The sequence below is a fragment of the Amblyomma americanum genome, chromosome 1, assembly GCF_052857255.1.
Source record: "Amblyomma americanum isolate KBUSLIRL-KWMA chromosome 1, ASM5285725v1, whole genome shotgun sequence".
Taxonomy (NCBI): Eukaryota; Metazoa; Arthropoda; class Arachnida; order Ixodida; family Ixodidae; genus Amblyomma; species Amblyomma americanum.
The window spans coordinates 357521182-357533230 of NC_135497.1; the positions used below are offsets into that span (position 1 = coordinate 357521182).

The 12049-nt window shown below is 46.4% G+C and overlaps 1 protein-coding gene across 2 annotated transcripts in view; it reads right to left on the reverse strand.

The window, feature by feature from the left end:
* Positions 1-5283: 5283 nt before the first annotated feature.
* Positions 5284-12049, reverse strand: part of LOC144115599 (sodium-coupled monocarboxylate transporter 2-like) — a 100146-nt gene continuing 93380 nt past the window's right edge. For both annotated transcript variants that reach the window (XM_077650019.1, XM_077650018.1), the window contains exons 15-16: positions 5987-6078; positions 5284-5525 (exon numbers count right to left, since the gene is read on the reverse strand). In XM_077650019.1, the coding sequence (XP_077506145.1) occupies positions 5421-5525; positions 5987-6078 (197 nt within the window). In that variant the 3' untranslated portion in view covers positions 5284-5420. The remainder of the gene's footprint in view (positions 5526-5986; positions 6079-12049) is intronic.

Sequence of the window (12049 nt, forward strand, 5' to 3'; positions counted from 1 at the left end):
TCGTGTGTGGTTTTGGCGGCTTTAAGTTACAATGATCAATTACCAATTAGCCCAACAAGAAGTTCTCTTAAGGCCGAGTATTCAGCCCTGGCTTGCGCGCTTTTATTATAAAATCCCGTTTCTTTGCTCGTGAGCAGAATCGTGCGATGACATCATTTATGTTTTCAGCCTTCGACAGCGTTGGAACACGATGACCGACGAATCTGATTGTTTGCTCGGCCGTGGAGTTTATTTTCGAGGCAACAGTTTTGACAATTTCCAAGCAATCCTCGCCTTGGCTACTAGGAATGCCTTCGATTTTGATATTGTTGGACCTTAGTATTGTTCAAATTCGGCTACTCTCTTCGTCCAAGCCTCATTCTGAGATAAGAGGGATTTGTTCGCAGAAACGAGGCTCTTTGATTATCATTTCAGGCTTCTTCGACCAGGCTGTTCAGCATTTCGATGGAAGACACAAGGTTCGTCACACCAGATTTGATAGCTGCAATGTTATTTTTCGATGATTCCAGTTTAAGTTTGAATGGTGCCAAAGCTGAACCACCAACTCATCCAGATTTTTCTCAGAAGCTTCGAGTGCTTCAGTTCGGTTTGCTAGTTCCGCGTTAGTGGGCATAAGTAGCTAGTCGTCAGACAGCCACCAAGCAAAGAAGTAAAAACTGAGCAAAGCCACTCACCGGTCACGCGCAGCTGCAGCAACGGCAGATAAATTCTGGGAATATGAAAGCCCAGAATAAGACTAACCTGCAAAGGCAAGTTTGTAGCTTTTAAAACGTCATTTCAGCCGTAGCCGTGGCTGCTCAGTGAAGACGGTGAAGCAATATGGTAGTATGTTTCTCTATGATATGGTCGCTTTTATTCAGGCGCTCAATCCACGCAGGGTGTTCGCGCAGGAAGACGACGTCGATGGGGTTTGTAGACAATTCACGCAGGCAAACTGCGCAGGTATTCGCAAGTGCTGAAGCCTACCGGTACAGCTCAAGAGACTGCTTCACACAGCATCGCTGACGATAGAAATAAGCACACGTGGATGATGTATGGGACAGATATGAAGCTGTGGCCGCTTGCACCTGCAAAGGCAAGTTGAGAGTTTGGGAAACGACCTTTAAGGCGCAACCGCTGCTGCTGCGAATCCATAGAATCCCGAGGTGTATGCAAGCGCAGCTATTCAGGCCTTCGCCTCATCGTGCGTGAAGTTTTCGCTTGACCTCAGACCTGGCCGAGGCAGATCGGGCAACCGTCCACCCGTCGGTTTCGTCGGCGTCAATTTGTTGAAAACATGTCACACTGCGACGATACGCGGCCGTTGGTCGTACTGATGTCGTCGTCGGTCTAGTGTGACATAAGAGTGCGTCAACGACGTCGTCTACCTGCCGGCCAGCCCACCGATCGTCGGCGTCGCATCTGCCTATTGCGACCGTGTCTTAACTATACGGAATAGCACCTGCGCTGCTGTTATCTCTTTTTTCGTAGTAGCACGTTATTCATCAATTACTTGTATATGAGGGACGATCCGCTACTTCGATCGCCTACGAAAGAACTGGAGGCATACTTCATTTGACCTCGTAGCTGACACTGCAGACGACGTTGCGCCGTGTATGCCCCTGTGACGCCATGCGAGCATTTCAATATAATGGTCGCTGTCAGTGGGGAGAAATTCCCGTTTCCATTTTCATATCACATATTTTTTTAATATACATTGCGTTCAGAACACTCAAACATTGGAAATAGAATCGCAGGCTCTTGTATTATTTACTTAAGTACAAAACTGCAGTACACCGAACAACTATGTCATGGCTCATTTAATCACAAGTCCTGATTACCTGCGCCTAGTTATTGGAGGTGTTCCTTTTCGTAATACAAGCCACCATTGCGCCGTCACGGTCAATGCATAGTGATTACCTACGTACAATCATCGACGATGTTCCATATGAAGTCCTTATGGGTCCTCGTCTTTTAAAAATGCCTGTACTTTTGTTTTCAACCTTTTTCTTCCCCTTCTGTGCACTCCTTAAACCCAATCTTTTCTTAGCTTGTTTGGTTTGCATATATTAAGCGTACACAAGGCATGAGGAAAATGTAATTAAGGGATGTTTAGTGCATCACTGGATTTATCATCCGAGCTATAAAGTCATTCTTTTCTTATATCTGTTCTTTTTTCTTGCCGTTTATGTCTCGCAATTAGTTTTATTTTATCTTTTTTATCTTTGTGCGCACACTCGCGCTAAGCTCCAATCAGTTGCATAGCCGCCAGCCGACAACGAAACTTCGCAATAACTTCTGTCTGGGATACACATGCGTGCTAAATATGAATCATGTCGCTATATCCACATCAATCAAGCTTAGAGTGGCCGGGATGCTTTAATTTAAGAGGCTTTTGCTCATGCCACCCACACGGCAGATTTGGACTTATCAAGCTGTCATAACACGTGTGAGAAATAGGCGCTTGAGACACGGCGTCTAGGTTTCCGTCGAGGTAGCGCTCAGTGTCGTCTACAGGTGGGTGGATCAGTCTGACTTGCATCCGTTGCTTTATGCAGCTGTGAGGAATGCATTGTGCTGCCTCATTAGCCTTTCTTGCCTCATGAGTGTGCTGAAGACCTGTCTGCAGGATACGTGTACAAGTGTCCGCTCCACCTGTCGATCAAATAAAATGAAAGCAAAAGAAATTTCCACAAGGGTGCGATTAGAACCCACGCGGGCTGAGCCCAATAAATTAGCAGTCCATCGCTTTAACCGCTCGGCCACCTAGTCCGACGAAACGAGAGGGGTTTAGAAGGCATATGTCGTAACAAGAAACCGGATATAGCGAACACACCGGATATAACGAAGGTGTAGTATGTCGTAGCTTGAAACCGAAACTAATTCGAGAAGCTTGAGGCGATCGCGTTGAGCTAGAGAGCTCAACAGGACGACACAAAGGCTTTCACCTTGACGCACGTAAGGTGACCTAAGTGCTCCCCTGAGTTTTGCGCGTACGCGGAGCTTTAAAACCGAAGAGACAGCATTGGTGCTATAGAGCGTTCTGCCCGCCACATCACAAGCATTGGACGGCGGGAACTGCACAGAGGCACTCCGCTGACGTACGGGCGTTTAATGAAAAGTCACTTAAATATTGTGTGGCTGTTCACAAGCGTCCGAACCACAGGCCTCTTCACATGGTACCGCTGGCTCATTCAAGCACGTTCTATCTGTGCTGAAAGTTTGCGAAACCTTCAAAAAATGATAATTCTTTGAAGTTGCGCCACTCCTCAACAATGGCCACGATGGCATCGTTCATTGAAAAATACTTCCATTTCAGGAGTTCCTCCGGGGCAGGAAGCAAGTTAATGTTCTGAGGATGCGAGGTCATGTGATTAAGTCAGGTAAGGTAAAATCTTCATTGCTTTCAGAGAACGGCGCCTTGTTTCAAAAAGAAAATTACGACACGCTCCAGCCTTTCAGAACATTTTCTCCCAAGGGTGGCTTCGAACTCCACCTAAAGGTTCCAGTCATACTCGTCACTGGGTTCCTGGCTTTTCTGGGTATATATAATAACCTATTAGAACTTCATCAAAGCCCCAGAAGTCTGAGGCCATGACCATTACGGAATATGTCGAGAGCCGTAAAGTTTCAACTGTTCTGAATGTTGCTTCGTTTTGTGGTCAAACCGGTGCAACCAAGTTTCATCCTGGGTTAGTGACCAAGCCAAGGAAGCCTTTGAGTACCTGCAGAGACACTTCAAGTGAACAGCAGCAATCACAAACTTTGCTTTTTGTTCCGCTGTCAAATTATGCGCCATTCGAACTGCGGAAACCTAAATCTCCTCTACGGAAACATTTGTGTACTACTCAAAGTGGACAGTGACGTGGGCGTTAATGTGCGATCACCGCACATTTTACCATCCGTCCGAACATCCCAAGACAATCTTCCACGGTGAGGTCGCCAGACACAGGTCGCATTCTCTTCCTTCGTTGCAATTCTCGGTTGATCGGAGTAGTGCTCACCCTGCGATGGACTTCCGCCTTCTATTTAAGGCAGCCAGCCGTCTCTTCACTGTTAATCAATAAGAGGAACAGCCTTTGTTACTTGCATGTCTTCGTGGATCCCGCCCGCCGTTAAACACTTCAAAATAATGTAACCAATCACAGCGGTATTTGCGAAACGGCAGCCACTGCTCGCGCGCACTATTTCGATTATATTGATGGCCGCCGATGGAGGGCAGGGAGCTTTATCCGAGAGCAATTTCACGGATAATGTTGCCGCCAAGTATTTTGTCCTTTTTTGCGCGTTCTTTGGCTGTAGTCGCCTGCACACGGCCTTATCACTTTTTGTACGCAACGCGAGACACGACCAGAGACCCCTTGAACTGTCATGAACACGGGCGGCAGCTTGCACCACGTTAAGAAGCGACAAGAACTTCTCGCGTATGGGCCCCTCACGTGTTTTGATCCGTTCTAGAAAGACGTTCTCTAATTTGGGAAATTGTCAACAATGCAACCAGTACCTACAAATTAATTCCATCGGCGTGCGAGGCCATCTTAAATGTGGAGTTCTCCGTGACTTCATTATCAGTGTGTGAACACCTACTCGTTACAAAGGCTGTGATATTTTTATTTATTTTAATGCAATAGCATTAGGTGGGCCACCATGTCAAAAACTGTCCGGTGCCGTCTACTGTGTGACTCCTCCTCCTGCCAACCGTGGTATGTGGCAGATGGCATTTAGGGAGTTCACGCTCTCCACCTGCCACTTGTTATAGCACCGGCTAGAGAGAAACATCGGGCATAATAAAATAGACTTTAATGAAACACCTATTACAATAAAACACCAGCTATAACGAAACGCCGGCGATAGCAATTTGGTAAGGACACTTGAGTGACAGGTGATAGTGATTGGGTTCTATTGATGATAGTGGCTTTGTGAGGTTACGCAAGCAGAGGTCATGGTCGTACTGACAGAGTTCGTGCTCCAGGCTGCAGAACGATCGCACAAAGGAAGACAAGGTAGAGTAGAATGCTCTCGCGTTTCCTCCTCATCCATCCGAATTTTCCCCTTGAATTTGATTTTGCTTCAGATGTACATTCTTCCGTACACCTGTCTAGGGAGCTCGTACGGCGCGCTGTATATTGCATTTATGATAAGTGCCACTGTATGCCGGAAAGGTGTGCGGACGACTGCATCACAGAATCCTGCTAGTTGCACATCTTTTTTTTATCCCTTAATGGCAGAACGGGCGAATCCAGCGCACTCACTGTATGTCGAGCGTCCTTTCTTTTTTTCCTTGCCTCCTCAAACTATACCTCTTGTTTGGCACACCACCCACTGATGGAAGCAACACAAAATGAGACAATTCCAGCGCAAAGGGCAAAACATATCGTCGTGGAATCCGCCGCTGTTGAGCACGTGAGGTGACTACTCTGCAGGATGCATAAAGCTGGTATCTACACGTTGATTTCGTTTGAGTTGAAGGACTCTTCTCGTTTGAATTCGTTACAAAGAATGTTCTTCTCATCCTCTTCCTCGCCCTTTTCGGCTGGAAGCTTCACCTAGAACAAGGTACACAAAAACAGATGCAGGTCTTTTGTTTTTACTAGTGCGCCAATTCAACATCGTAGCAAAATTTTTAAGGTTGTGCAACTTTACGCAGGGCAGGTAACATGAAGGAAACACGTTCAAACGTCCTATCTTATAGCCTGACCTGTGTTAGTGACTACAAGGATAAGAATTTCTTGGAGGTTGCACATCAACTCATGCCAGACACACCTCTCAAAAACTTAGTTTCGTGTCTCTATTTTAAGGCATGACAACCACAGACACACACAAAAACGGGACCTTCTACGATGAAACGCTATTTCATTCCTATTTCAGTATTTCTCTTTTTTCTATTGAATTTCGCAAGCACAAATATGCGAGATGCCCTTTGGTAAGGTGAGCTTTTGGGCAAGTTGGTTGCACAGTGCACAATGCACAGTGCTTATAAAAGAGCTCCATGGGGTCCGCAACTTACCTCGGGCTTTGGCAGAAGGTTCAGTTTCCTCCACAACATCAATGCAAGCTTGCTCGTGAGGTGAAAGTTCCCAGCACAGGTATTTTTCTCTCCTGCATGCAAGACGGAAACAAGGTAGCCACTCTTTGGCAGTAGAAAATATGACAGGATTGAGCTACTGTCGCCTCAAACTAATAAACAACGCTGCGAGATATCAGTCCGCGCGCGCGCTGCCGTTGCGTGACCTAGCGACAGCGCACTGCTTTTCCAAAAGACTTTCACTTCCCGGACAACACTAATATTAGCATTTTACTTTTCTGAATCTAGTCACTAAGTAGACATTGGTGTTTTGTTTGATGACGCCAGAACTGAGTGAACTGAACTGCTCCTAAATAGGCTTAGATACGCTGCTTTAACTAGTTTGCGCCTTGGACTAATTGGTGGTAACGATGCATCATACGTGAGAATGAGAATTGTATATGATATATAATAAATCTACGCATAGAATAGAGTTGCCTTTATGAGAGCCATGTGCCGCCAAAACGAAAAAAAGACGAAAATAAAAACAATAACATAACAGGAAGCGTGAACATAAGAGTACGATCATAAAATTCCACCATGCAGAAGAAATGGGCAGAATAAAAAAAAGGCTGGCGCTAAGCACGAAATATTGTGCAGAAGCGCCGTTCTTTAGAAGTGGACACCACCGCCATGTACATCTAAGCGAGGTTGAGGAGTCCACTGACCCAGGGAATCCGTTATGCGTGTCTTCAACTTTTTCATCGTCGATGCCAATTTACCCAATGTACGACGGCGGCATATGCTCCAGTGCCGCGTTTCTGCAGCAATGTTGTCATCGCGAACGGTTATTGTTCTCGTGCCGTTTTTCTGCCCCAACGTTGTCCACGCCACCGCATGCAACGCACATCTCTCTGTCACTACCGCCAAATAGCTCAAAGCGCAAATATTAGTTTCATAATAGTATTATATGATAAGATGTAATTTGAGCTTTGGAGGAGCAGCGGGATTGCTACCTGGACGGTTCTGAACGGCTGTTTCCTGCGGTGTCTGTGGTTTCCTGCTGGTGTCTGCGTGCTCATCTCTGGTGAGGCAGTTCTGCTTGGGGGATTTGGCCAGGTCTAAGGTTAAGTATGTAGGTACGGTTAATGTGCACTTGAGGGAGCGTTTGGCTCAGGCATGTCGCTGACCTCCCCGGGCGGAGGGTCGGCAGCCTGGTTTTCCAGCCTGCCCACCCAAAGCTTGCCGCTGGACCTTTTTAGGAAAAATGGAATTGACGTCATCCCTGTGGCGCTCGTACCGATCGGTGAAGGAATGATCAAGATGAAAACCTCTGAGATTCTTCAGGAGAAGCTAAGGTCTCTCACTACCCACTACCTCCAGATCTCTGAGGTGCGACCGTTCGGCCGTACAGGCATTTTTTTTCAAGTCCTCTGACATTGCTAGCATCACAGACCTGCTCCAGAGCAAAATTTTTCAGTCATTAGTAGTGCAAGCATTCATCCCTGAACAGCTCACATGCTCCAAAGGTATTGGTCGTGGAGTGGGCCTAGCACTTTCCCCACAGGAAATGCTGAAGGAGTTTCAGGATGCAGGTGTGGGGGTTCTTTCTGTCTACCGGTGCAGTAGAGAATTAAATGGTGTGCGTGTAGCGACATAATCAGTGAAAACTACTTTTCCTGGCTCCTCCTGTCCTTCTGAGCTCAAGGTCTGGCCAATAGTGCATCGTGTGGATCCTTTGCAACCCCGTCCACTTCAATGCACCAACTGTTGGCGGTTCGTTCACAGTGGCAAAGCGTGTAAATCGGCGACCCGCTGCCGTGTTTGTGGAGAAGGGCATTCGGATGACATCTGCTCCTCTGATCAGCCCCAGTGTTGCCTCTGCAAGTGTAACCACTCAGCTGATGATCCCAACTGCTCGAAGCTAGCTGACGAACGAAGCCTGCTAGATATAATTCAAGCGAGGCGATGCTCGAGAGCACATGCGTATGCAATTCTGGATCGGAAGAATATATGCCAGTCGTGCGCCAAGCTCTGTTGCAGATATAGAGTCAAGTTTGACTACTTCGATAGTGTCCTCAGTAGAACAGGCTCTTTCTGTGGTGGTCGAGCGAATGCTGTGCAACTTCACCGAGGCTTCATCTCAACTTGTTGCAGGCCTGTCTCTGCCTTCTCAATCATCGGATTCGGCGCCAACGCCTGCATAGGTCCTAAATTGTGCTGCTAGTAAGAGTGACTCCATGTCGCCTCCTGACGCATCCCAAGTCCCGCCTGCCAACAGCACGCCTGGCAGTGTCTCTCACGTAGCTATCTGTAACACGGATGTCGAAATGCTCTGTCCTTCCCAGAAGCGTCGAGCTTCTTCCTCACCCTCGAAGTCAGCTGTTCCGCAAATCAAAGCAAGCAAAGAAAGGACCCTCAAACTAATCCACCAGACTGATGTGCTGAAGGAGGCTGTTGCTGCCTCTTTCCTCAGTCAATAATAATGGCGGGTCTAAAAGTTCTGCAATAGAATTGTCGTTCCGTACTTTCTTTTCTCACGGATCTTGAAATGCTTCTTCATAAACATAATCCAGATATTGTGATTTTGTAAGAAACGTAGCTCTCTCTACTTAAATCATCTTCAATGAAAAAATTCCGTGTTTTCAGGGTAGACCGCATTAATGACAGGGGTAGTGGGCTAATAACTATGATCTCTACAAAAATATGTCACCGGGAATCAGTCTCGCAGAAAGTTATGCTCCCTGATTGTGAGTTGTTGGCGGTTGAAATCTCTCTTCCACAGTGCGCCACAGTAACTATTGCTAACGTCTACTTCCCTGTAGGTGTTCACAGGACAGACTGTTTGGATACCTTACTGAGCGGAGCGAACAACACAGTCATCGCAGGGGATTTTAATTCGCACCAGTGTCTGGGGTAGTCGTTCTGACTCCTGAGGCCAGCTTCTCTGGTCATGGATGTCTATTAATGTAGTGCGCTGCTGCAATTCCGAAGAAGTAACCTTTATGCGTGGAGTTTCTTACTCAGTCATAGATTTAACATTAGCATCCCGCGGGGTTGGAGTATCTGCATGGTCAACAGTAGACTCAGGTACATCTGGTGACCACTTTCTAATAACCTTTACTATTATTTCCTCTCATATCAGAAAAGGAAGTGCAACCATGAAATTTGTAAATCACATTACGTATAAAAAATTGATATCTGCCTCGCTTCCCTCCATAGTTAGCTCAGGTCGAGCAGAAAGAGCTCAGCGGGCAATTTCCTTTCTGCGAGATGCTGCTGAGAGCTCTGTATTCTCTGTGTGCGCTACTGCCCCTGCCAGACAGCCGTCTCCTTGGTGGACGGAGGAGTGTGAGAAAGCTTATCGCCCTAGAAAAGCAGCATGGAAAAGCCTTTCCTATAATCAGAACACAGCTAATTGGATAAATTATAAGTTCTACTCTGCATCTCTCAAAAGAGCTGTTAAAAAAGCAAAGGAGGAATATAGTCAAAATTTAAACACATATCTCTCTAAACCTCATAATAAGAAGGCGCTATATAGATTCATGACGCAGAATAACAACTCTCCGGCCTCCAACCGCATAAAGTCAATGGTATTGTCTCCGCAGGAAGCTAAGCAACACCTTGAACGTATCGCTCAGGGGCTGGCTTTACGTTTCCAAGTGCAGAAAACAGAACCTTTGCACACTCTCACCCCCAGCTCGGACTATCCCGAGGTGGACGTGTCGGAACTCCTCCCAATTGTTTCCTCGGTGCAGTCTGCTGCCCCGGGATCTGATGGGGTTACTGTGGGCATGTTAAAGGTTTTAGCGAAAGACTTTCCAACTCACCTTCTGGATATTGTAAATGCGTCATTGGAAAACTCTTGGATTCCTCACAGTTGGAAAATTGCGAAAATAATTTTACTTTTGAAAAATGCAGAGAATTTATTTCATTTAGACAATATTCGGCCGATTGCTTTAACCTCAAATTTAGTAAAGCTAGTAGAAAGAGTAGTACACTGTCACCTCACAGAGCATGTTCATCACGTTAACGGCCTGAGCTCCGCACAGATTGGCTTTCGTCGCGGTTGTTCCATATGGTCCGCGCATGTGGACCTCGAGAGCCGAATACGACTATCAATGCGCAAGAGAGAAGTTGCGGCCTTGGTGACACTTGATGTTGCTAAAGCCTGTGACAGCGTTGAGCACGCGGTCTATATTAACAATCTTACTCAGCTACATCCACCGCACTACATCTATGCTTGGATTTGTGAATTTTTAGAACGTATATTTTTCTTCTGTACAGACGGATCTTGATGTTCTAGTACCTATGTTCAATCAAGAGGTGTGCCGCAAGGATCTGTTTTGTCTCCACTGCTTTTCAACATATTGGTTCGGGACATACCCATTCATCCAGATGTTGCAGTTTGTGTATACGCAGATTATATAGCTTTTTTCGCATCAGAAAAGGATATTCATGCACTATACGAGTGTTTGCAGGCCTACCTGAATGCTATTGAAGTCTGGTTGAACCAAATTAATTTATCACTTAATGTCAGCAAATATGGCGTGCTGCTATTTCCGCCCGACACTCCTTTGTACATCTCTCTAGTCTACCGCTCCGCTCCAACTCCGCAGGTGGGGTCGGTTAAATACCTCGGCGTTACTTATGATCAAAGCATGGACTGGCAACACCACATTATGAATAATGTTATTAAAGGGGAACGTGCTCTGGGCCGGTTGACACGAGTTGGTAATAAAAAGTTTGGCATACGTCGTGACACGTTTCTGTTGCTCTATGAGGCTAATTCTGGAATTTGGTTGCGTCTTGTTCTCTGGTAGCGCAAACTACAAGCTGCAGCCATTAGCTTTACTGGAAAGGCATGCCATACGGCTATGCCACGGGCTCCCAAAATCAGCTTCAAACGCTGTCCTTTATCTGGAAGCCCGTATCCCCGATCTCTTTTCCCGCTTCCAACTTCTAACAGTGCGTACTTTCCTCAGGTCCTTTGACCCGGCCCCCGGCCACGCTATCAGCTTCCGCAAGTTAGGTTCAAGGAGAATCTATTAGCCCCGCTTCAGGTTAATCTGATCTCCTTGTAGCAAGTGGCAGATACGCAGGCTGACCCCGTCTTCTATTATGACCATATTTTCTCATCCCATGCAAAACATATGCCCGCAAATATCCTAAATGGTCTCCTTTCAGAACACCTACAGAATTTTCCTCTTCATACTGTTATCTCCACTGATGCCTCCGGCAGCTGTGAGAAGGCGGCGGTTGGGATACATTCGCAGGAGCTGGCATGGAACTATTCCGTTCATATCCGAGATTATACTCCTATATTCTTCGCAGAGTTTCTGGCCTTTGGTTTGGCTCTTCTCAAACTTCCAAGGCATGTAGCACGGGTTCTTATTTTTGCAGACTGCCTTTCAGTTCGTCTATTTACAAAATTCGGGGAAATCTTTATTGAATCGTTCGCTTAGGTTTTTTGTTCCACGCAACGTACGTGAGGTCCGCTTTGTCTGGGTACCTGGGCATTCGGGCGTCTATTTTAACGAGGTGGCTGATTTATTGGCAAGGTCAGCTCGCAGCGCTCCTGTAGTCTATCCCGTCCCTCACCTCATTCTGTTAGAAACTTCACGTTTCCAGCGCTTCCAACATATTTCAGCCAACCTGAGTGATCCATTGCTCAATGCTATGGATTTTAGCCACTTAAAGTTTCCATGGAATATCAGGTGGTGTAAATCAAGGCTTTTTGAGGTGTCAATGACGCTTCTGCGATGCAGAATCGCTCACTTAAATTTGCACTTATGCAGATGTGGGTTCGCTGTAACAAACCTTTGTGTATCATGTGGGCAAGGTGAAACAATATATCATTTTCTCCTCTCTTGCCGGCGGTTCGCAGTTCAAAGAAAACAGTATTAGGAGGTCCCTTTTTAGAGGTTAGGACTCCCACTGTCTCTTCCAGTTATTCTTTCGTTCGGTGCGAGCGGAAAGGGATTCCCGTTAAGCAGTGTCTGCGGTTACCTTCATGATTACATAAGTGCAGCTGATCGATTACCTTGGTAGCTGCATACAAAATTT